Source organism: Xiphophorus hellerii, chromosome 12, assembly GCF_003331165.1.
Source record: "Xiphophorus hellerii strain 12219 chromosome 12, Xiphophorus_hellerii-4.1, whole genome shotgun sequence".
Lineage (NCBI taxonomy): Eukaryota > Metazoa > Chordata > Actinopteri > Cyprinodontiformes > Poeciliidae > Xiphophorus > Xiphophorus hellerii.
The window spans coordinates 22225850-22251685 of NC_045683.1; the positions used below are offsets into that span (position 1 = coordinate 22225850).

Sequence of the window (25836 nt, forward strand, 5' to 3'; positions counted from 1 at the left end):
GGACTCCTAAAGTTACTGCCCTTGATTATCACACCCATATTCGACAGTAAAGGCAGAAGTAAATAGACAAGAGTCTTAGAGATAGAAAGGAAAGGCAAAACTATGGTATTTTTTCTCCCTATTGGTCATATTTCATGACAATATTTAACTATGACATCACATTTCACTCATTTTCTAGCATTCTGAACCCCCTGCAACGCAGTCACTCGAACTGAAAATGAATTTGAATCCTCAGTGCGAAAATATTACATTTCCGCAAATACTTCCTGGGCCTAAACATGACGTTGTTTTTTTTTTTCTTCTTCGCAGTTTTACTTTACATTTACAAGAATTTCTGTTATCCGCTCCACTACTTCCAGCTGTTTTAGACCACATTGTGGCTTGCAGCATAATCTCATTTGTGTGATTTCCTCTTTCTATTTCCTCCTCATTGCTCTTGCCTAAGAATTCTTTGTTATTTTCACCACCGACGAACTTACTTCCACCCTGCCCATGCCACAGCAGTGACGCTCAGCATCACAGACCACAGCGGCGCGTCGTAAGCTCTGCACTGCAGGGCTTCTTTGTTCAACAGACAGAGTTCAAAACTCAGAGTAAAAATGTGTTAGCAGAGACTAAATCTATAACAGCAACAACAAATAAATCGGCCCTGTTAAATTTTTTTTTACCATAAATCAACAAATAATTTTCCCCCAAAAAAGAGAAGAAAACAGTTTTTCTATAGATCTTTGTTTATTTCTTTCTTTTCATTGTCTTTTTAAATACATATTAACAACGGCAAATTCTGGCAAAGACCTTTTTTTTTAACAAAATATTTAACACTGATAAAAGGTAAAAAAACAGCAATAACAAAGAGAGCGACCACATTGTTTGCTGTTCTGACTTTACAATACAGTACTAAAAACAACAGCGGAGTTGCTTTTTTTAAAATTTAAGATCAAGAACTGAAACAGTGCAATCAAACGTTAATGAGGTAAGGCTGAGGTTGTGGAAAAACTAACTCCTTTAAATTCTAAACCTTTCCGGATGCGTGAATTGGCTGAAAAACCTGACTTTTATTTTAAAGTGGAACTTTGTGAACACAAAGACAGGATGAAAATAACGCATTTTCAACATTTACATGATCCAGATTCAACTGGCCTCAGTCTTAGCAGCTGTGGAGAATTGTTGTATTTCTAGTGGTTTTGTTTGACTAATAATACTGCCCTGATTTCCTCTAGTTTGAAAGCTATTCTAACATGTTCAATTGTCCTCCTCAAAGCTTGTGAGGATAAACTGAACTCATGGCAGGTAGCGGGTATCCGACTTGTGGACTTAGCAGAGGAATGGAGTAAGGGAACGGGTAAACGGCCGGACCAATGAGAGCCGAGTGACTTGGACCGACTGGCATAGAATGGTACATTAGCTGGGAGTGAGGGAATCTCATTCTGTGGGGAAGGAGTGCCGGGTGTAACGGCTGAGGTTGCCGGGAGTCTCTCGCCGATTTGTCGTAATTGGACAGGACGCACGACGCCGGCAGGGGGGTGGCGGACTGCGACAAACCCTGCTGACTAGGAGGACCTTTCTGCTGCATCATTCTTGACCTGTCCCTCTTCTCTGTCGAGCACCACGGGGTCACGCCACCCAGCTTCTTGGGGAAAGGCAGAGAGTTGTCCGTCTGGAGGAACCTGCTGTGGAGAAGTTTGTAACCTGGCCGAACGGGAGAAGGCCGCACCAGCTGCACGGACTTGGGAGTGACTTTGGTGAAGCTAGAGGTAGGATGCGAGAAGGAAGGCGATGAGTGGAAAGGGTTTACAAAATATTTGCTGGGTACTTTGTGGTAAAGGTTGCAGGCTGAGTCTTTTCTTTGGCTTTTTACAGAGTCAGTAGTCAGCATTTGGGAGCTGACAAGAGGCGTGTCTTTCTTCTGCGCTGACGTGCTTGTAGGCGTCTGACCACAGCTCACGGGTTTGTTGTCCTCTTGCAATTTGGCCGCCATCGAACAGTTCTCGGCCGACGTTGAACTGGGTCTGGGTTTGTCCCCACTCCCTGCTGGAGATTCTTCTGAAGAAACGGAAAGGGGGGAAGAACTGCGCGAAGAGGAGGAGGATAAGGGCAACGGAGAGCCTTCAGAGGAATTGCAGTTCCTGCTGGAAGAAGCCCTGGCTGGAGACTGGGAGCAGTGGATGACCGAAGGCCTCTCCTTATCCTCTCTCTGGGAGCTCAGCGGCACACTGAGGCTGGCCTGAGCCATTCGCTTCTTCTTCTCCAGAGGAGAGATGACCTCTCCAGTTACAGAGGGAAGATGAGGAATCCAGTTGTTAGGAGCCTGCAGGATGTGGCCGTTTACAGGGGGGCAGAAATCTTCAGCGGTTCTGCTAGGTTGAGATCGCTCCGGGTGGCGTCTGTCAGAGCTGGAAGGCCAGAGGGCGAAGTGAGGACTCATCATTGATTCACCTTGGCGCACCACATCTTGGCTTCTTTGGGGTAACTTCAAAATAAGGTAGGGAACATTTTGTTACTCACATGTAGATGTGAACTTTTTTATTTTTAGATTTTAAACAACGCTGTCCGCTGTTACCTCAGAATCCATTTCTCTCTCAGAACTACTCCTCTTCCTCTTTCCGTCAATCTTGTTCACTTTACTCTCCTGGTTCCTCTTGTATGGCTTCCGTGGTTTGCTCGGAGGTAGAGGTTTGTCGTCCTCCCCTTTTATGTGTCTCTCAAACGGCAGCACCAACCTGTCGTACGGACATCAGATGTCAGGTTTACAAAGGTCTTTTTTGTATTATTAATTTTGTAATTTATTGACCACCTACATGAATCCTCCTCACCTCTCGTAGTGTCTCCGAGTGCAAGTAGCAGCACTGGTGCTACCTGGGCTTCCTCCAAGCTCATCGTAGACTTTCTTCCAAAGGCGTCCAGTTGTCACCTGTTGATCAGCACAACGGGGAAGATGAAGTCTTTGATCATAGACATCATTGTGAGTTTTTATGAACATAAACACATTCTTAATTTATGCATGTGGTCTCAAAAGTCTAACATTTATTGATGCTAGCTCTATTTTAAGGGTTTTTAAAGCATCATTTTGCTCGGCGGTAGGAGGCGGTGCACCGTAGCTCATATTCCCGTCTGAAACACTTACTGGGAGCGGTACAGCTAAAAGTTCTGATCAGCTTAATGAAAAGTAAGGCAGTATATGAAAAAAAATACCAATGTTAACCTGAAGTGCAAAAATATACACCACTTTATTTCGGACAATTACTCTATATAAACCTGTTCTGTACAATCTTCTTCTATTATTTCTTGTGTTATAATCATAACACCAAAGAAGTACCTTTTTATGAAGAGAGCTGTTTTAAGATGGCAGAAATTTGCTTTCGTCTCAATTACTCTTGGAACGGCTTTAAGCTTCAGCCTGCTGGGACAATCTAATCTGGATTTCTGTCCATGAACACGCCAGGGAAGTTATAGAGTCCAGGTAAGATGATAACCGCTTTCTAACTCTTTTATCGGAATCCTGAACTATATCATTAAAAGAGATGCATTCATTTAGAGCAAACAATAGCCTTGCCATCAAATTTTAAGTTTGCGATCATTTCCAACTGTACCGGCATTTCTTAACGTAGTAATTCAATCGTGCATCCTGTGTTTGAGCGTTGGTATATGTGCTTGCTTTCAGAGCTATTTTAAAAACGTCTGACAGGAAGGTGGTGGCTGGCCATTCTTCAAAAGCCACGTCAGTTGGCTCACTTTCCTGAAAGAACACTTTTATTTTTTCAGATAGAGCAAATGTGAGTGGCCTCCGTTGTTGTGTTTACACCCCTGGAGCAAAGCGTCGGTGGTCAACTTTAGCCCAGTTTGGTTCCACGTACATGCAAGTTTCACTCTCGGTATTCACCCGAATGCGGCGACACCAAAAAGAACATAATATTCTGAGAGCTTAGACACATATATTGTCCCAGCCCCCCATTGTGGCACCTTCGTGACCATGTTTTAGCATCGTAGCTTAACCAATTAGGTGTTTTCCAACACAAACCAGTGAACACTGAGCCCCTACAAAACAAATAAGTAACATATTACTCACTGATTCATATCCCCCGAGTTTCTCAACAGCTTTGTAGATCATCCAGAGATCAACTAAAAATGAAATTAAAAAAAAGAATCAGAACCAACATATTTTAATGCAAACTTCATGTGAATAATGGATCTTGATAATTAAGATCTGCTTACTCTGTTTAAAGCCAAGATGGGGAATCCTTTCTATGGGTGTGCCCTTATCTTTCATAAAACAGTGCAAACTTGCTACAAATGCTTTCTCCTCCATCGGCACCTTACTGGGCCCCGTTTCTTCCTCGCATTCAGTCGTAGAGTCGTGAATTTCAATAACGCAGGGAGAAGCCTGATGGGGGGGGCAAACAAAAATCATAAGTTTATAGAGCTTGGCAGCCAAGACTGCGCGGTGCATTGTGTAGGACCTTAATTTACAGTTGAATGCATCATATTATAGATGAGAAAGAGTAGTCATCTCAAAACACACAAATGTTGAAATGAAACATCAAAATCAGAGAGTAGGGTTTTACCGCTACTTTCAATAGATAACCGCTACACATCCTGTCTGGAGAGAAAGCTGCAGACTTGTGGGGTTTTTGGTCTAGAGTTGTCAGTCAACGGTAACACGGATGGCACTTTGAAAAACAAGCTGTTGCCAAAAGACTATAAGTGGTGGAAAATAAACTTTACTTATTGTAGGCCAGATGTTAAACAAAGACTGAATGAGGTTTTGTCACATCAATCACATTTGGGCTTGTTGTGTTTAGTTATGCTTTCTTTTAGTTGGGGTATTGTTATGACAACTGTAAGCCACCAAACATTTTTTCTTAAAATATACAATTGACAAACACAAAATTTTAAATATTTTTATATATATATATTTAAATATATATATATATATATATATATATAGAGAGAGAGAGAGAGAGAGAGAGAGAGATAGATATATATACCTTCATGCTATTTTAACAATTAACTGTAGAAACAGATTTTGTTAGTTTAAAAATTTGAGGACTTATAAGAAGTTCATTGCTCTGCAGTCTTTTTTCTGAAAGTTGAATCCATTTTTTTTTATAAATGCTCTTTGTGTTTCTTAGCATGATAAAGATATTACACCATGATATAGAAGATCAAAACACTTTTTTTTAAAAAGAAATTCCAACCACGTATGACTAACATTTTGGTTTACGTGTCTAATCACATACCTGCTGTGAGAGAAGCGCCAGGGCGAGCAGCCGCTGACATGAAACAATAATTAGAGCAAACTCGATTGCAAAAAATTCCAACGGACTCTCTAAATTCTGCTCCTGCGTACGGTAAAGTCAGCTTGATTGGTTTGGCTCTTCTCCTTTTGAGGTTTAGTTTCTTGTCAGCAACCACCAAGCCACCCACTCTTGAGAGATTTCTCCACACAGCCTTGCATGTTTTTCTCTAAGCCTCTTTAGGTGAAGACGCATGATTTGCCTCATTGGTGACATTTTGAAAAACAATCACTTTTTAAATTAGATATTGGAGAGTATCTAACGAAGAACAACACTGTGCGAAACGTGATTCAAGAGCTTTAGCAGTACGGGCGGAACCACTTCATAATCAGTTTGTGTTGTTTTTTTTTTTGGTCACCACCTTGTTAAAAGAAAAAAAAAAACAGCAGTTTCACAGTATTGTTTCAGTTTACAACAAAAATATGTGACATGATCTAATTGCTTTGCATTAAACAACAATAATAAAAAAGAAAAACAGCAGCTGTTTCTACTGCTGGAAAAGCAACATCCTACAGTGTTCTGCTGCAGCAGGACCACATGTGTGCTGTGAGAGCGCATCAAGTCTCTTTCCACATCTACAACTGGACACTTTAGTTAGTGTTGGATGAGATTAAGCTTAATCTTGTAGGCTATATGCGGTATTTTAGTAACGGTTGTGGGAAATTGCTGTAACATTGGCGGACATGCTGCAGGACGCTTCGACGTGCCCAAAACGTAAGTGACAACTTGGAATGGCTGGCCAAATGTTGAGTGCTTCGGCGTTAATAGCACAGGAAGGCGGCGTGTCTTCCTACGACACCGAAACTCGAGGCAAATATGCAGCAGGAAGACTGAGGTTTGTTTGGTTTCATGCCATCACCGTTTGTCGTTTTCTCAACCTAAGATATTTCTAAAAGGAAGAATTCGTGGTGGATTGTAAGTTTGGGAAATAATGTTTCTGTTTTCTTTTGGTCAGGTAGTAACAAATAGGGGTCATGGGAGACGCTACAATTCTCCAGTTCTGGTGTCCTGCAACTCTTTGAGATGTCTTTTCTTCAACACACCTGACTCAAACAATCAGCAGGACTCTGGAGAGTTATTTTATTTTATTTATTTATTTATTTTTTGCAATTTTGAAATTATAACCCCACACCAGAATCCACCAGCTACAAATAAACCCGCTGAGATATTTCCACCGTCTTCTCACTCTCGGCACATAAAACAGATTCGATGACTTCTGCTTGCCCCGCATCCACAAAATACTGTCCCTGAAGTGAAATCAAAAGATTTGAAAAATTCACGCTTCACATTCAAATGTAAACTCTCACATCGCCGCCTCCCCGATCAAATTTCGCCAGATTGGATTGTCAATATTTTACGTTTGACTCATCAGGGCCCAGAAGCTGCTATTTCTGCGGCGCTCATTGTACAACAAAACAGCGAGAGGCGGTTTCATATTGAATCAAGTTCCTCTATGTGGTTCCTGGTTCCGAGAAGCAAACCTCTAGAATGAGTAATAGTGAAGGTGCAGAGCTCTAACTAAGACAGTCCCGACTGAGTCACAGCGCCGACGTCGTTTGGTGTTCCCAGCCAGACGGGGAGCAGCTCTGACTTTTCCACTGTTGTTGTGAAAAGGTTTGTGATCAGATTTCACTCCATACCGGTTGTGAAAACAGAAAGAGGAGACTTTACAAACCACCTTAGGGTTTAGCTAAAGCTTTCAGGACACTGATTCCTGAGAGTTAAAAAAAAAAAGAAAAGAGAATACTTTTTTCCGGCACAAACAAAAAATCTGATTAGAAACCTGCATGAAATTCACCTATACTCACAAAGGGGCCTGCTTTACTTTCAACCATTGTTTTCTCGATCTGATTCACAAAAGTTTCGGGTTTATGCATCGACGGTTGCCTACAGGAAATGTCTGCTCTAGGAGCCACATACTGTGTGGCCCCCCCACCTTTTTTTTTTTTTTTTCTCGTCTTCTTCTGTTCTTCTTGCAGCTCTCGGTCCACACCGCAGAGAAAGAATATCATTGTGAAACGCTCGTTTGATTTTCACTGCCGAAATTTTTTTTTTTGGAAAACTGTGTGGGTGATGATGTCAGTGAGTTGTGTTTGCGATTCTCACGATGACTGTGATCGGCGCTCTGGATCGATGCTATCTGGAGGGCAGAAGTCACCACAGAAACCGCCGGGCTTTCAACTCGACTTGGCCTTGGAAATTTGATGAGCTAATTTATGCTTCTCATATTGTACCTCTCACTTCAGTTACCAGAACAGCGGCGTTGAGTTTCTTTATGCGCAATAAAATATTGCAAGTGTGTGTGTTTTTTTTTTCTCTCTCTCCCTCTCTCTTTCTGTCTCTCTCCCTCGCTTTCTTTTTTGTTGATTCTTCTTAGAATACAAAGCAGAAGCATGTTCCTTGTACTCATTTCACAATCAGTCAACAAAAAAAAAAAAACATGAAACAACTGTACACACACACAATCAGTCCATCAAACTGCTACTTAAATCGAGCAAAAAGGGGAAATGAAAACACAACAGATAACAGATTCGGAGCAGTCATGTCTGTAGTGACAAATTAACTGTAACTGCAGGAAACTGCCCAGAGGACCAACTGACAGGGGCTTTTTTTTTTTTTTTTTCTTTTTTTGAATTTTATTTCTGGTACCTGTTTCGCTCTCGCCTTGTCTTCATCGCTCCCAGCTGTTTGTTGTGATGCCTCGCTCTGGTCCTCTTCTGCTACATACACACACACACACACAAACACAAAGGAAGGAGAAGTCACCTAACTGTGTGAATCTGAATTCAAAGAAGCGAGCACTTCTTCATTTCGAGAAGGTTTCTAATTAAGAAAAGATGCAAAATCAACGTGAGCATTGTGTGCGCGTCAATGGTCAGGTGACTGATCCACATACGCATACACAAGAAGTAATCTGTAGAGCATATTGTTGACAGAGTGTGATATAAAACCACAGGTTGCAAAACCACTTCCTGCTCAAGAACACCACCGCTTCAATGCTGCACTGTATGGTATTGTAACTAAGAACAATAGCAATCTGGAAATGGAGAAATCCAAAAATACATTAATGTTTGGTCATTATCTTCAGCCTATGGGCTCTATTTTGGTCCCAAGAGAAGAGACATGAACAATGTGGTAAGTTATCTGTGATATAAAACTATTTTATTGTCCCAAAGTTAAAATCCTTGTCTTTGAGAATGCGCTTGCTCCCGTCGGAAGAATCCAGCGTCGCTAACATTTTTTTGGGGGGGAAATGAAACACAAACTCTTAAAGAGGAGAAATCAAAAGCCTGGGAGTGAGACACAGTTCTGAGAAAGAGATGCCATTCTTCACCAGCCATCACCTCGACACCCTGTGAGCCCTTCACCCACAGTGATATCATTTTTGTTTTTTTTTCTTCAAGGCAAAACCAATATGCTTCTCTTTTGAGATCACTTGTTTCCTGTGCTTGTGGCTTAAACCTTTAATTCTGCTTTCAGTAGCCTCTTACTTCTCCATTTTAGGTGATGAAGAAATATTCTTAATTCAACATTTCACAACTCGCCGAATTAAATGATTAACTTGAAGTCTGACTTTTTACTGGTTTGAATCATTGTAATCAGACAGCTTTTACATTTTATATTCACGTTATCATAAATAGGGAATTTATAATTTTTTTTTTAAGTCAACATTATAGAAAATGAGTGAAGTGTGAAAGTATAAAATCAGCTCTATGTATGTCTTTTTTTATATATTGTTCAGTTTGCATACACACACACACACACACACACACCCACACACACACACACACACATATACATACACAATACTTGTACTAGTTATTAAATTTGCTATCACACACTACTGTACTAATCTACCTCTATCTAACATTTAAAATGATTTACAAATACAAATGACGTGCGTGCTGTAAAGTAAATAATAATCAAGTCACTACTCACCCATTTCCAGAAGCCGTCCTCAACTCTTTGACTCGCTGTGTTTTGTGACAGTAATTCATGCGACAGCCTCTTCAACTTCACACCACGAAATAGGAAGATGTCTCTGCGGGCCAGTTTCATTGGTTGACTGATGATGCCATGACAGCGAATGAGGCTGGGAAACGGAGTTTTTTTTTTTCGTTTTCTTTTCTTTTTTCATGCCAGGTCTCACAGTATTAGTTCTCACCATGTGTGTCATCGTCTGATATTCAGATTGGGAAAAAAAAAAAAAAAAAGAGCTGCTGTATTAAATTATTAAACAGCAGATTAGTGTCAGATTTGAACTATTAAATGGCATGAAATGTTATGAAAGCAATTGTGTTTTTTCAGCTTTTGAAGGGATGTCAAACTATTAATTTGTGTCTTTGGGGGTGATCATGAGGCTGCACAGTGGCGCAGTCGGTAGCACTGTTACCTTGCAGCAAGAAGGTCCTGGGTTCGATTCCCAGCCTGGGGTCTTTCTGCACGGAGTTTGCATGTTCTCTCTGGGTACTCTGGCTTTGTCAGGTTATTAATTATTAATAAATAGTGTGTGTGTACATGGTTGTTTGTCCTGTCTGTCTCTGTGTTGGCCTGTCCAGGGTGAACCCCCCTCTCGCCCGAAACGTTAGGTGGAGATAGGCACCAGCACCCCCTCCTGACCCCACTAGGGACAAGGGTGTAAGACAATAGGGTGATCATGACACGCACATTATTATACATTACAGTTTTAACAAATGTAAACGAGTAATTTAGAAGATTTCTTTCACATCAAAAAGAACAGAAGTTTGCAAACCTGCCATAAAAAGCCAAACAACCGCATGGTTATCTTGAAACTGATTCTTCTCAATTGAAGCAAAACCAGACCTATTATTATAAGCACACACAGCCCTGACTCAAATTCAGCAAAATTGTCTGAATTTGAGGAAGTGAAAGCGCCACTCAACCGATGTCCAAATAAAGGTCTGCAGACTTCTGAATGTCAGTGTTACATTTCCTGGATATCTATTAAAACAAGCATCTATTTCTACATTTATTCTTCAAATAAAGGAAGACGGGGCGTAACGCAGTTTCTGTCGCAGCAAATAATCACACATGGGCTGAGTTTAATGTTAAATAAAGTGCAGGAAGGCAAAGGTTCATGCTTTCACTCTAGGTCGAATATGAGGAATAAAACGGGGTGAAATGTACATCCTGCTTCCTTAGTAGCCAATAAAACGGTCAAATTCTGTTTGAACTTAGCTCACCTTTTCTGACGACATAGGAAATGCAAGCATGTGGATCTTATGCTTTAGGTGCAAGCATGGAGTTTCTCAGTCGTTACACCCAACATGCAGGATAATAAAAGTTGTGAGACTTGCTGAGCAGAGGCTGCATGCATTGAAGTCTTCACATTTTTAAGGAAGAGAGATGTTTCTACTTCTTCAAAACACTTTCTACTGATTGTTGCCCGTTGATATTGGTTAAAAATAAAATGCCAAGATAATGCAGAAGCAGCTTTTTTTTTTTTTTTTCCACGAGATGAGCAGAAAATGTTTTTAAGTGCTGCCAAATATATATAAACAGGGAGTTGTCTTCAGAGTTCAAGCTGATGGAAAGCATAACGTTAAAATGCAAAGATGATGCTTCCAAGCAGAGGACAGGCGTTGGACAAACATTTTAAAAAGAATTAAATATTTTTTTTCTATATAGTTGTATTTTCCCTCTGGCCGCCTCCAACTCTGCAGATCTTTTGATTGAGAAGCGTCGACAAGACAACACCCGGCTCCATCCACGTTTCCTCCGCATGTTTTTGATCTCTTCGAAAAGGGGGATGCCCTGCTCTTCCATCTGCTGCGGATAGAGATTGACATTTCGAAAAAAAAAAATTAACATCTAAAATGTCAAAATAAGCAAAATGATCCGCAAATGTTCTAATGCTCAGAGCAGAGGGGGGGGGGAAATGTTTTCACGCAAGAAAAAAAATGATTTTGATTGCAAATTGTTCTTCTGCTGATACAAAAGCTCCACTAGATCAGCTTAAAACCACCCGAGATCAGTTGATAGATTAAAAAAATAAATAAAATAAACATAATCTAAATGCACTCAAGTTCAAAACAACTTGGAGTCATTAAGTAGGCCGTTACCTAAAAATACAACCTATGATTTAGCTGTGATTATTTTTTCCCTTAAGTCACATGCGAGCCGTTCAAAAACTTAATTCCTTGTAATTGTGTCAATGTTTTTGAAGAACTCGTGAGAAATTCTTTCTCTCTCTCTCGCTGTTCTTCAGCCGACAACAAATGTTAAGCTGATGAGCAAAACAGAGGCTGCAAGACTGAGAAAATCCCCAGGCCATTCATTTCAGACTTTCAGTAGCATAAAACATATGAGGTTGAGGCGAGGACAGAGAGCTCTAAATGAGAGCATGAGGACTGAATATTGTGATTTTAAAGATGCACAGCATGTTTCCAACCTGAAGTTGACTCAGTTTACTGGGAACGGCCTGCAAAAAAAAAAAAAGAAGAGGGTTTTAACTAGGACATGAGTCTTCCAGTCTTGGGTCGTGAACAGGGTTAAAAGATTACATCTTCAGAATTTGGCATCTGTGGATAATTTAACGCAGACAAGAACACAGCAGTGGGAGGTGATGTTTCTGTTGTTTGTTCGTTTCTAAATCGTGTAGGTGCGCTCTTGAGTGGAATTTTATTCTGAAACTACACCAAGCCGATTTATTTCGGGCCAACAGAAATACACTGGCGGAAAAGATTCAAGCTGGAAGCTTGAGATTAACGACGACCTTCAAGGGTCACGGACGGAAAACAAAAAGAAGAGAAGCGGGACGTGAGCGGGAGCCGTCTTGGTGGACACAACATGGCAAATTGTTGCTCCTTAGCTGTATATTTGATTTCCTTATCTGCACTATTTAACTGGCAGATGCAAAAGCAGATAGGTAGAATCTTATTTTCACGTGAAATTGAAACCTAAGCGTTTAGAGGTGAATTCCCCAAGTGTTACCTCATTCCAGGAAACGGACGGCAGAAAAAATACTCAGACTGTGCATACATCTGAGTTCCTGTTAAACCTCTGAAAATCCCTTTAGCTTTCTATATTTCAACCCCCCACCCTTTTTTTAAAAATCTGATCTAGATTGTATAAATACAAACAAACAAAAGTAGCAGAATTTGGTTACTTCTTTTATTATCAAGAATCTCTGCATTACAGTAGACAGTGGAAAAAAAAAACCATGAATAAAGCATCAACACAATGCCCTTTTCTATGTATGATCGATTGATTTTTTTTTTTGGAATGATTAATAACAAAATGAATTTGCATAAAGTCTGCTGTAAAGCCCGATGAAATGATTAGAAGGACGCCAACCATTGCACTTTCAACCCTTTATTATGGCACACTACTATCTGTTGTGCACTCAAATTCATCTTCAGCCCGTTGAGGATCCATTAAAACAAAAATAAACGCTGACTTTTATGTTCTTCTCCAGCTTTTCCCTGAAAAATTACACATGCTGAAATTAATGCGGCCAAAAATGAGGAAGGACTTGAAATGAAAACTGCCGTTTACTCACAGTTTAAAGTCAGGAAGCTGACCGTTTTATGCACAGCCCCAAATGAAAACAACCCAAAGCACAGCAAGAATCACCTGTTGGTTTAAATATTCACTTCCACCACTGTTAGAATAACAATTAACCCCCCAAAAAACACAGGATAGAGGTTCAATCACGTAAAAAAAAAAAAAAAGAAAAAAGACAAGGATATAATTCAGTCTGCCGGTATAAGAAGGCAAAACACAAGGCGAAAATAATTAGGCCGTTTGTGGTACCGTCATCTTTTCTCCTGAAATGGGAAGGAACATTTGCTACAAATACTTCAAATATACCTGAAATCAAAACGAAGCCACTTTTTAAGGAATGTGAACTGGAAGTGGTGTTATTGATGCTCACAGCTAAAATTAAGACTCATGTACTGCATCACACTGATAAATAAATACACTTCTTTTCTCAGGGGGCAGAGAAGGGACGAGGAGGCATCGGGTTGGGTCTATGGGTCTTCACAAATCCATAAACTACGCCATCAGCTGCTTACAGTATCACCAATTTAAATGGAACTGCGCTCTAAGATAAAAAGAAAAAGCAAACAAAAAAAAAAAAACTGGCCCACAGTTACCATGCTCATTGGTCCGGGGATGCGGAGACTCGCTTTGTTCGTTTTCAGCCTGATCTAGAGTGTGTGAGGACTGACTTTACCGTATGACGTGTTTTTTTTTTTTTTGTTTTGTTTTGTCCTTTTTAAACTGCAAAAGTCCTCAGAAGAGACCGACGCCGGCGATCCGCCGGGCTACATGAGCTCCACGTAATTGGCCGGGAACATCCCGAAGTGGCCGTCCGGACCGTATCCCCGCCACCAGCCCTCGTCGATCATTTCGATGCCGGTGATGATTTCGTCCGGGTCGAACGAGATCTCGGTGTCGTCGGCTGAAAGAGCAGAGGAACGGCACGTCAGCATGAGAAGACGTAAAGCTGTGGTTTTACAGGCCTCATGTGCTGCGTGTAATCAGCAGAGATCAGAGAGCAGCGCCTCTGACGATATGGGGGACATTAGTAAGCACATGGTATGAGTCACCAGCACCCACATTACAAGCTGCATTCGTGCTGGACAATAACTATGGGGGTTGGTGCAAAATATGCTGCTCAACAACATTGCCAACTAAAAGAAAAAGGAAAAAAATCAACTTGTTTTTAGCCCTCTAATAACATGCAGCTATTGTCTCTTCACCTCCCAGATACCTAGAACATGCAACTGAAAGAAGAAGTGATGAAACGGCGTGGTCACCCAGTCTTTGAGAATATGAACGTGACCTTCACTTCTCAGAAACACGTTTACATTAAAAACAGCTAAATGTGTTTGTAATAAAAGCTGCTGTCCTTCCCAGCAGTTTCCCACATCAGCCTCTGTTTGCAAAAGATGAAGCAGTAAAACATAATGGAGTCACTGGTAAATATCGTACTCTAAAAATCGGACAGGAAAAAAAATGGTTGGTAGACTTTTAAGGTAATATTGTGAAGTACAGTAGAGACCAGAGTTTTTTTCCTGGCTGTGTTAAGCATCCTATACAGTAACAGTCCATTAATTACAAGCAAACATTGTAGAAAATTTTTTTTTTTTTTCTGGAATTAAGTCAGTTTAGCAGCACTGAGGATGATTTCTTCTTTTACGTTAAAGAGATTAGATAATCTTCTACCTTTTTCTTTCCTTTTTTTTTTGTGCTCTGAATGCCATTTAAAACTGAACTTGTTGTTTTTCCCCTCAAGATTATCCTCAGATTGAGAATCACACACACTAATGCAGAGGCTGAATGGAAACCTTAGGAGGGCGCTCAAGATAAAATTGTGAAATGAATCAGAGAAATTCATACCAAAGACTTGGTCTGTAATTTATGTTCTCCGTTCCCAACAAATGTCAACCGCAAAATGCAATTTAAATAAATAAATTGGCACATAAATTGTTGATTCTTAAGCTGTGGTGAGAGAATGAAGTTCTGGGTAAATAGAGAGCCTGTTAGTCACCATGCACTCAATAACCATTTGTGACGCACATTCATTTTCTAACATCTGACAGCATTTAAATAGTTATCAGTTCTCCTCTGGTTTACCAGCCCTATCACTGATAACCAGCCACAAATAAATCACATTTATTTATTCTAAATGGTACTTGGTCTTAAAACACATAATTGGCCAGGTTATTTCCCCACACCTTTTTTCTTTAAGCCGTGCTACTGTGCGCTTACATTAATGGTTTTCAATCACATTTTGAAGCACAAAGGCAGCACGTACTGAAGACCTCAAAGACTAGTTGAAACGATGCTTCAAACAGCAAAAGTAACAATCTCCGTCACACTATGTGGAGGTTTGCAAATGTAAGCATTTTCATGTTATTGTTAATCATTGTCACGATAATTTAGTTCTTTCTACATACAGTAAACGCTACCATGTTTCTCTTTTTGAGAACGGGCGCAGCTCAGCATTCAGCAGCATTTATCAACAAGTGTCTAAGCTTTGGGATTTTACTCCACTTGGCAGAGTTCGAACACAACCGGCCTAAGTTATACTTTTGCAGTTTGCATGAAGTATATATGCACAGCTTCATAATATCACACGACTATTACCTAGCTTTTTTCACAGCCATTAATTGGTAAAGGAGTCTTAAAATAGAGCAGCAGAGTGTGGTAAAGACTTGATACAAAGAGCTTCATATAAAGTCAGTGGAAACATCCTTTTTGGGAAAGGGTCTGACGTTTTAGAACTGAATTTCTGTGGTTAAACCACTATGAGTATCATTTCTTTCTTTTCTTTTTTTTAGGTTTAGTTCTGCATATTCCTTTTATATGTAAATGCAAAAGATATACAATTATTGCTATGAGTGTCACAGTTCTTTAAAGATTGGCTGGAACCAAAATTTCTAAATATTTTTAAGCTCTTTTAAAATCGCTGGCCTTAGAAATATGAACAAACGCATTAGTTGGCAAGAAAAACTAGCCCAGTGGCATTTCTGAGTTTGTTGCACGACTTCTGCAGCTTGACCTGAGAGTGGAGATCAGAGTAATAGTTCCCCAACCTAAATAACCACCAGCTTATAAACAACACTGTAGCTGCTAAAAGGAGAACATTAATAGGCAAATTAGAAGTGACTAAGATGACACTGTAGTTTTTCTGCATGTATGCCCAGCACCCCAGCAGTACTTGTTTTAACTTGGAGGACTTATCCTTGCATCTCGTCTATGTTTGTATTAAATTACATTTGAGTGTGGTGCAAACGGTAGCAAGCTGATGCAACAATAGGCTTGTGGCTAAAAATCTTTAAATGCGGTTTACTAAAACTGCTGATATATTTAGGTTGAGAGAGAAAATTAAAGATTATTTTATATTTAACTAAACTACAAAGGCATCATTAAACATTACTAAGGAAACGCCATTTTAAATGTCAACTTAGTAAACTACAACCATTGTCTGCAATGATGTGAAGACCATAAGCTGAACAGAACAGTGCTAGCTAGCTAGCTAATGTTGCTTTTCTGTTTTAAATGAGAGCATTTGCTTTTACTTTTTTTTGTAAATATCTTAGATCATGGTACTTAAAAAATGTTGTGAAAGTTGCTCTTTTATTTCCACCCTAACAGGCTGTTTAAATGACAGTCCACAGTCACTAGTGACCCAGCACAGACATAATCCATCCTTTTATATTGCATTGTGACAACTCACCAGCCTGATAATCATATAATGCTCTGGCACAGATTCCTTTGTCTGACGTTTCCTCTACAGTCATTTCATAAGAGTTACTCTCATCCACCTGCAAGAGAAACGACATTAACTCATGGAGCAGATTCAGGTATGTCTTATGGTAGAAGTGTCTTTCTACAGAGATGAGAACACCAACCTGGGCAGGCTCTTCATAAGGTGTTTCTTCAACATACGAGTTAGCAGCTGGTGCCTCCTCTGGAAAAATATACAAAAACATATAAATGAGGTACTGTGAGTATGACTGTACGATTAGGGACTGTCACCTGCCAGCAGGTGGCAGCACAAACAACCAAACAGAAAAAAAAAAGCTGCTCAAAATAAACAAAGAAAGCTTTTTTTTTTGCTCGTTTAAATAAATGGCAGGGCTGGTAAAACTGATCAATGATGGCTTAAGGTGATGGGAAATGAAATGAACCCCACCTTTCCTCTGTTCCTGGGGAGGCGTCTCCTGCTCATGCTCATCTTTCTCAAATGTGGCTTGCTCATCATTCAAATCCGGCTCTTTAGCACCCAAAACACAAGCACAGACATGCATGTAGACAATGGAGCACATTCACAAGTCCACACAGGTTCAACGCCGCCACCGGACCCACTTAGAGCGTTCTTTACGTTTTTTGTTGTGAAAAGACAATTAGTTAACAAAAGAAACAAAAAAAAAGACATAGGGAGTCCACAGGCTGAGCTGAGCGTAAAGCATGACGAAGAATGAAAATTACCATCATGAGAAATGTGGAGAAGATGACAAATATGACGAATGAAACACAGAGCGTTTTGTCTATAAAAGCCAGAACATGCGTTAAAACCAGTCATTTGCTACTTTAAGCTGTTACACTGTCTTATTTCCAACACTGACGTGTCAAAGCTGCACATTCTCATATCAAGAAGAATCTTTGAAAAAATCTGAAAGGTGTGGTGTGCTGCTGTATTCAGCCCATCTGACTCAATATTTTGCAGAATCGCATTTCACTGTAATAACAGCTCTCAGAGTATGTCTAATAGATTTGCACATCTGGTGGAAATATTTCTTCTCATTCTTTGCAGAAATCTCAAGTTCTGACAGACTGAATGGAGAGCAGTCTTGCTGTAGATTGGCGCCTGGGCCTTTTACACCAGAGTTGCCATGGAAATCCTGACTGCTTCTCTGAATAATGTCGTCCTTGCCTCACCTGTCAGCTTAGGTTGAGAGCCACGTCCGTTTGCATTTTCAGAAGATGGACTGAACAAAGCTCTAACATGTATTGATTTACACCGTTAAATTTCCCCACATCTCTGGACTGTAGGTGAACTGCCTTTACTAATATGGTGACTTATGAATTTACTGGTTGCCCTGGATGTTATTTTGTGTCATCAGAATAAAGGGGGCTGAATACAAATCCCACACTTTCACATTTTTATGTGTGAATCAGCCAAGTGTTATTTTTGATGAAAGGCATTTATTGGAAATATTTTACTCAGGAAGTTGATTCTAAGTAATAAATCAAACAGAAGTGGTGGGTGTGAGTAACATCTCAGACTTCCTATAACTTTTTGTTTTGCTACAATTATTTTTGATATGACTTGGGTTTTGATACTGGTGTGTTTCAGTCTTCCTGCCAATATGTGCATGTTGGGGTGTGTGTGTGTGTGTGTGTTAAGCTCAGACCTGTGGCACGGACAACAGCAGCTGGCACAGGAGAAGGAGAAGGTTGGCGCGGAGGTGAGCAGGCTCGCTCAGATTCGTACGCTTGCTTAGACAGAAAAGGGCTTCGAAGTCGCCCTGAGCAGACGAAACAAACACCCCCCCAAACACGGGTCCACAAATGGATGAGAGAGAAGACAAAGAGGAGGCAGACTCAGCGGAAGAAGAGACACGGTTAAGGAGACAGAGTTAAGTATGATCATGAGGCAACTAGACACTCTGATGAAAACCTTTGAGTATGTATAGAGGCGGCGATTACAGTCGCACCCACCACTCCCCGACAGCAAGTCAAGAAAGTGTTACGCTGATGCAAGGTTGGCTGGGGCAAATAAAGCAAGCCGTTACTGCTTCTGCTGGGGCAATACCTGGCTGAGGGCTGTCAGGGGCAGCAGAGGGAGCGTCTGAGTCGCTGGGAGTCATTCCTCGCTCCCGCTGCTTGAACATTTCCCTGGGGTTCACGGCACGCTGAGAGATCAGAGAAGCCGCCTCCTATAGAGGGGAAAAAAAAAAGAAGCATACGACAAAACAACTAAAATAAAGATTCATCTGTAGGCAATAAAGAAAAGGTTATTAGTAAAGATTTTTTTTTTAGGAATTTGTGCTGCAGATCTAAACTGGAAAAAGGAAAGAGCTTTAAAGATGTGAAGCTTAAAGAGAGTAGGATCGGAGGGAAAAGGTGCTTCAGGAGAGAAGGGTTTTTTTTTGGGAAGGAAAACTCACGTTGGCTTTCTCCACAGAGTCACCTCTCCTGACTGCTTTCCTTTGAGCTGCATCGTTCTGCTGCTGCTGCTCCTCCTCCTGATGGTGTCGATATTAAATTTGGCACGACTTTCACAAGATGTGCGCACTATATCTCTGGGTCATTCCGCCCCTTCGCCAAATCACACCACCACATTTTACCCACAATTACCTTTTCGCATCCATTGATTATTTAGCAATCCACACGCTTAAAATGGTACCAGTTTTCCTTTTTGTAGAAATAAATAAATATGATAATTGGTGAAGCATGGATCAGAAATTTCTTGGGCGATACAGATGTTCTGAAGAAAGCTGGGGTTTGTGACAGAGGTTGCTGCACGAGGCAATGCCGAGATTATTCCCGTCTATGGATCAAAGTTTTCACTGGGTTTTTATTAAGCTAAAAAAATGTTTTGATGCATTTAACAAATTGTAGTTTTTTAAAAGATTAACCTAAAAATCAACAGAGTACGTCAAATGGTTCAAACCAGTTCTAATTTTTAATAAAAAAATAAAACAAAAAAAGGTTAAAAAAAAAAATTAAGATAATTTTCAGAAAACTTGGTATCACACAGCTTCTCCACTACTTTTGGCTTTGATCCCTATTTATTGGAGTCACGCAAACACATGTTTGATAGCAGATTACCAGTAAAACATCGTAAATTGTTTTAATCGGAAACTGCTCGGCTATGTAAATCATTGACTAAAAGTGTGTGTCAGCGATCAAGTCTGTATGTGTTTGTCTGTGCAGTGTGACTAGAAGTCACTTGTAGTTATATTTTCTTTTCTTTTATTGCATATCCATTTTTTGCAACCTGCCAAGAGACTGTAGATGACAATTAGCTTATGCCATAATCCATCAAATGGTGACATTTATGTTTGAGCTGCATATAGTCCCTTTTTAAAGAAAGTTTACTTTCATTACTAAATGATTTATTGTCAAAGGGCAAAAATTTCCACTGTCAATGTCCAAAACATCCTGCAGGAGGCGGTGCTATTTTTTACTGAACAACCCAAACCAAAACAACACAGGTATGAAATGGCGAAGCAGGAAAATGCCCAGCACTCTTCAGCTACCAAAACAGTGTTTTATAGTAAACCATCTCCACTTAAATAAGAATCTGTTGTTCATCCCAGTCAGCAGACTGAAGAGCTGAAAAACATTTGGTTGGCTGTCAGAGTCAGACACTCACCCAGCGTTGCTTTTCCTGCTCTTTGCTCTCGGCTTCCAGCTGCTGCTGATACTTCCTGCCATGAAAAAAAAAAGAGGAGGATCCTGTTAAAAGATGCTGTTATGAACAAGTCAGAACCAGAGCACACGCTACCTACTTTTGTTGATCGATTTGAGAAGATCTCTCCTTGTCCCTTTTATCCCTCTGCACTGCCTCTTTGGTCTCTCGGTCTTTCCTCTCCCTCTCCAGCTTTTGACGCTCCTCCTCAGCCTTACGACGGTCCTCCTGGCGACGTTTCTCCTCTTCTTTCTAAAAAGCCAACAGATCAGAATTTGTTTGAAATTTTACATCATTAAAACCAGAAAGAGAGTCTTATCACTACCATAAACAACTTTTTTTTTCTCTCCCCTCCAGGGGGTCTTTTGTGGGCTCTAGTGTCCCTTATATGAAAGTAGGCTGACAGGAAAGGGGGAAGGAGAGGGGGGAAGACATGCGGCAAATATCGCCGGGTCCGGGAATCGAACCCGCGACGGCCGCGTCAAGGACTCAAGGCCTCCAAACGTGGGTCGCTCTACGCCACCACAGCACGCCCTACCATAAATAACTTCAACCTCAAAAACCTATAGAAGTTTCAATATAGTTAAAATATTTAGCACTTCCTTTTAACCCAATATAGGAACTTAGACTTTTCTTTTTTTCTCTACACAAAATTTTTAAATGGTGCCAACCAAGCAGATTCAGTGTGCAAGCAGAATCTGCACAAGACTGATGTTCAGTTGATGACATCACCATCTGAGGTCAGAGTGAACCTCCACAGATCTCCATGGAAACTGTTGTACCTCTGCCTGTGCCCAGAAGTTGTCTTTATTGGTCTTCCTTATTTCTGACATGGCATTGGTTTTCTGGTACACTGAACCCTGAGGGGAGACAAAAGCATGCACAAAAACTGTGTAAGCATAAAACGGATACATAAAATCCATAGTGATGCAAAGTGTTAGTTAAACCAGACACCAAAGCACCTTACCTCTCTGTTTTAGCTCTTTTAGATCCATTAAAGCCGCAGTATGTAACTTTTATAAAAGCATGTTTTTTGACATATTTGTTAAAACTGTCACTATTTTATGACAGTATGAGGAAGATAATATGTGAAAAAATAAATACAAATATCAAGCTCCTCCAAATCCTCTTAGTGCCAAAGACAATCAATCAGAGCCAGGAGGAATGCATTAGTGCCGTCTGTCACTTTTGTGTACGCGCTGCTAAATGTGCACAATTTACCGTTCCAGAAGAACTGCTCATCTGCCGTCATCGGTGGCTATGCTAACTAGCCTGAGCATTCGTGACAGGCTCCATTATGGACAGAGAGCAAACAGAGGGTGTGAGCAGTGCGTACACAAGTATGACTGACAGCACTGAGACCCTCCTGGCTCTGATTGTTTCTGACCGATCTGTATTTCTGCTGATTTTGTCACAGATTATCTGTCTCATCGTATACTTTCACGACATAGTAACAGTTTTCTTAGATATGTAAAAAAAAAAACATATTTTATAAAATTTACATACTGCAACTTTAAAGTAAAATATACAGGTGTAGTTTACCGTAAGAACTATGTCTATGTCTACAACACGTAATGATAAAAATGTCCAAGTGTTAAGATCTCTGTAAGACAGAGACTGTTGGGGAGGGAGCATACCACGGGCCCCTGAGGGCCGCTGTCCTGGAAGCGGTTGGAGGCTTCTTTGTGGAAGCTGTAGTTGGCTCCTGAAGCTTTGGCCACCTTCTGCATGATCGCCTCAGGCTCCACATCCTCATCTGCTCTGGCATTGATGGTGACATGGGCCCCCTGAAACCGCAGGAAAGAAAAAGATAATTCTCTTTCAGCACACAACCACATTTTAAATGTACCACCCACTGAAAATGTTGCTACAAACAGCCACCAGGTGAGTCAAACAGAAAGTAGTCACTTCCAGAAAGACCAAGGCTAACCAGTTCAATCCAACTGAGAATCTGTGGCAAGACATGATGATGAGATTGAGGTATTAGGTTGGGGTGCACCGATTGCAGCTTTCTGGCCGATCACTGATCATTAAAAAGCCTGACCAATTTCAATTTTGACCAATACCGATTTTCAGAACCGATTCATCAGTACATCTCTAGTATTTTGTATAGAAAAACAGGCAAACATTTCTGTCTCCAGAGGCAAAATAGCCAAGACGTACCTCAAAAGATTTGCAAAAATATTTTGAAAACCATGAATCATTTTCTTGAACTTCAGAAAGTGTGTGTTACTTTGTATTGATCTACTGCTTAAAGTATATTAAGGTTTATAGTTAGGTTACTGTGGAAATGTTCTAGGGCTTTTCCAAAGCCCCAAATTGTTTACTACCATAATCTTTTCAGAAACTACAACTTCCAGCAGCAGAACTACAAATTAAATAGCGCTAATATTGCATAACCTTGAGGCTAACTCACTTCTACCATAAGAACTGTCTGCAGTGATAAGAAGGAGGACAATGTTGCTCTTTTTATTTAGTGTCATTAGGTAGAATCATAATCATAATTTCAGGTCGACTACAGTTTTACACAGCTAGAGACATGTGATTACTAAATACCCAGATGTTAAGAACTTTCAATAAACAATTAAGATTCAAAAGAGATTTTGCCAATCCTGTGATGGCAATTTTCTCATCAACTGTGCTGACAGGAAATGATTCAGGATAAAACTAGATGCCTTTGCTGACATTTTGCAGTAAAAAAAAAAAAAAAAACAGAAAAAGATGCATATTTCACGTAGCCTCAAACATTCACGATTACCTTAAGGAAATTGGCCACAGAGCTGACGTGGTTTGCACATATTCCCTTCCTGGCATCTTTTACACCCTCTCCAGTCTGAAACGTAAACCATTATTGAAGCGTTTAACAACGCTTCAATACGTCGCGTGTCATTAAATGCAGGACGGAACCATGCAGCACTGACCCAGTTGATGAGGACATATTTAGGCAGACCGGAATTGGGATCCTGGACCCGGCAGAAAGCGTACATCACTTTTCCACTGTTGAGCTCCTCAACCAGCTCCTCCAGGCCTCCATCTGATACACAAACATTGTGGAAAAATTCAATGGCTTCTTGTGGTTTGTTGTGCAACGGTGGACATATTTTCCTCCCTCTTGGAAATGTTGGGCTTTAGAAAGCAAAGACCAGCAGTTCTTTTGTGCTCAGATTCAAGCACCACAACTGCATGCTGACAGAGACATTCCTGCATGCATTTGATAACAACAACAACAACAACTGGGTAACTTACCTCCTTTTTCTACCAGGCGAATGTCATTGCTGTTTCCCTCGTACGTGAACAAGGCCCTGTGGAAAACACAAGGACGTACAGTGTTTTATCACTCATTAACCCATTTTAAGCATTCATGACACTTAAGCCCCTCTTCACACAAGATCTTTTAGGGAAGTAGAGTTCTGTAAATACGGCTGCTGCAGTTTTAATCCTCTTTAGAAACAGACATGTTAGTAATCTGTCTAGGCTGCTGGCCTTTGTCTTAATTAAAGGTTTCATATCATTTTATTTGCTTGGCGAATCTAACCATTCTTGAGCTCTTTGCGTGTTTTATATGTTGCAGAAAAATGAAAAGCAGATGATAGAAGTATCTGCCAGGTTTTAACTAGAGATGCATCAATGACACAGATTGGGTCACTGAAAGTATTCAAACAATATCAGTTTAACTACTTTTCATAAATATGAATCAACACTAAAATCTTCCACTAAATGTATATGTGCATCAACCAACAGTTTGGTACTATACTAAAGTATAAACTAAGTAGCTATTAGAATGGAATAATCTTATAAAGATTTAAAATTTGTATCAAAGCAAATGGGTCACACTTTTCTTTTTTAAGTGACATAGTTCATAAGTGGGGGAAAAAAGTGGAAGGGTCAAAGAAAATCAGAAATCGGTATCGGACAGGGGAAGCCAGATCAGTGACGTTTCTAGTTTTAACCAAAGACAAACACTGAAAATAAACTTCCTTCCTATTCGCAAAGTGCAAGATACTTCTTCTTAGAATCAGAAACCAGCTCTCTCCGAAAGTCAGATCCCTATTCTCCTTTTATTTTACACAGTCTGCAAAACATCACGGGAAGAAAAAAACAACTAGTTACTGAATAAGTGAAAGGGGGCTGCAAAGAGATAGAAAAAAATGAACACAAGGAAACATTCAGAACATATATTTAGAGGGAGGACAGAGCTATAAAGGATTCCTTGAGCAATTTCCCCTTTGGATTAAGTAATTCAGGTCGGTGTTAAACACTGCAGCGGTCATCAACAGGTTTCTATCTGGAGGCAGAGTCAGCGCTGTGAGGGTTGTTATCTGAAAGAGGAAGTCTCTGAATCTGCCTCTCACTTATTCAGTCATGTTTAGCGTCTATCTCGCCAGGAAGTGGGTGAAATAGGTGAAAGTCTTACCTCATATACTTCGTTAGATCATTTAACAAGTGGTGTAAATATACATGAAATAACATCTCACCAAAATTACATACATCCCCGATTACCAGGTTTTAGGTTAGCATATTCCAAACCTTAAACATTACTGCCAATCAGTTATCAGCATGATTATTCTTCCCAGGAGAAGAACTCTAATTTATATTGAGGTTATTATTATCATCATCATAAATTCCAGCAGACAAATACTAACAGAAATCAAGTTACCATGGAAGTTAATCAAATTCAATGCAACTTATTTGACGACACGCTCAAAGCTAGCAAACATTGTAAGCTAACCCGCCCTCTTGTGAGGCCCCAGCGCCGCTTTAAAGGTGGTGCCCCTTACCAGTTCGTGTCGGATTTTTCATCCACCACTTCTTTGTAGGCAGCTGTTAACGCAGGGCCATTTTTACTGAGGTTAACAGCCATCGTTTTTGCCGAGTACAGCTAGCTCTCTGCGGGCTGCGCCCTTCCTACAGGAGGAGTGGCAGCGGTGCTGGCTTTCAGCTACATTCGCCCAGGGTGTGCTCCATATTATGCGCCGCGACTCCCCGATTGGCGGGGCTCTTCAACAAGTTTACGCTTGATAATATATGACTGTAATTTTATGTCCTGTCCGAATCATTTCTAAGAAGCATCGCTTTGTTTTTCAAGAGATTTGGTTTATAGACGAATATTTCTCCTTTTTTAAACTAATGTGTAGTTCTGCCCCCGTAAAAGCCGCGCATGCGAATTTGTTAATCAAATGTACCCCAGTGTGCGTCGGTAAAAGGTAGCCAGTGGCCCTGTAGAAACAGATGCCCCCTGGGCAAGAAGCGTTTTAAAGGCCCCCCGAGTTACAAAAACTACAAGACACTTCAAATAAAGATTCGTGCGAGATCTGCAAAAGTATTCACCATATTTTTTTCCAACTACAAACTTCAATGGGTTTTATGCGTTAAAACAACACAAGCAGCACAACTGCACAAATAAAAACATAAAAAATATAGTCAGCTCCATAAGTCAATGTGTGTAAAATGACCTATATTGTAATTAGGAGTTTTACCAATTTTCCTTGGAGAAATTTGTGTTTCAAAATAGAGCTCAGACTGGCTGAGGTCTCGCCATTGGTTCTCAACTGGATTTCAGTGAGGACTTTGATTAGGCCCTTCTGACATATAAATATGCCTTGATCTGGCCAGGGGATGATAATCTTTACTTTATGGTAAAGCTTA

At 40.4% G+C, this 25836-nt stretch overlaps 2 protein-coding genes across 9 annotated transcripts; both read right to left on the reverse strand.

Annotated features, from left to right (window-relative positions):
• Nucleotides 1–752: 752 nt before the first annotated feature.
• Nucleotides 753–9462, reverse strand: arid5a (AT-rich interactive domain 5A). Of its 2 annotated transcripts, none has more exons than XM_032579540.1 (7): nt 9234–9462; nt 7944–8011; nt 4213–4381; nt 4067–4119; nt 2814–2911; nt 2561–2720; nt 753–2470 (listed from the first exon to the last, which is right to left on the reverse strand). In XM_032579540.1, exons 1-7 carry the CDS (start codon nt 9235–9237, stop codon nt 1256–1258), a joined length of 1767 nt encoding a protein of 588 aa, XP_032435431.1. In that variant the 5' UTR covers nt 9238–9462; the 3' UTR covers nt 753–1255. The 2 variants fall into 2 exon arrangements, with proteins under 2 accessions (XP_032435431.1, XP_032435430.1); XM_032579539.1 differs by having other exon boundaries at nt 7944–8014.
• Nucleotides 9463–12414: 2952 nt separating this feature from the next.
• On the reverse strand, nt 12415–25135 carry dbnlb (drebrin-like b). Of its 7 annotated transcripts, XM_032578520.1 has the most exons (15): nt 24969–25134; nt 23437–23492; nt 23112–23224; nt 22949–23023; nt 21828–21977; nt 20973–21050; nt 20291–20442; nt 20155–20209; nt 18944–19021; nt 18589–18712; nt 18188–18301; nt 16966–17046; nt 16682–16740; nt 16507–16594; nt 12415–13722 (listed from the first exon to the last, which is right to left on the reverse strand). In XM_032578520.1, the coding sequence occupies exons 1-15, from the start codon at nt 25049–25051 to the stop codon at nt 13586–13588; spliced, it is 1443 nt and encodes a 480-aa protein (XP_032434411.1). In that variant the 5' UTR covers nt 25052–25134; the 3' UTR covers nt 12415–13585. The 7 variants fall into 7 exon arrangements, with proteins under 7 accessions (XP_032434411.1, XP_032434412.1, XP_032434413.1 ...); XM_032578521.1 differs by lacking the exon at nt 18944–19021 and having other exon boundaries at nt 24969–25135; XM_032578522.1 differs by lacking the exon at nt 16966–17046.
• Between the last annotated feature and the right edge of the window lie 701 nt (nt 25136–25836).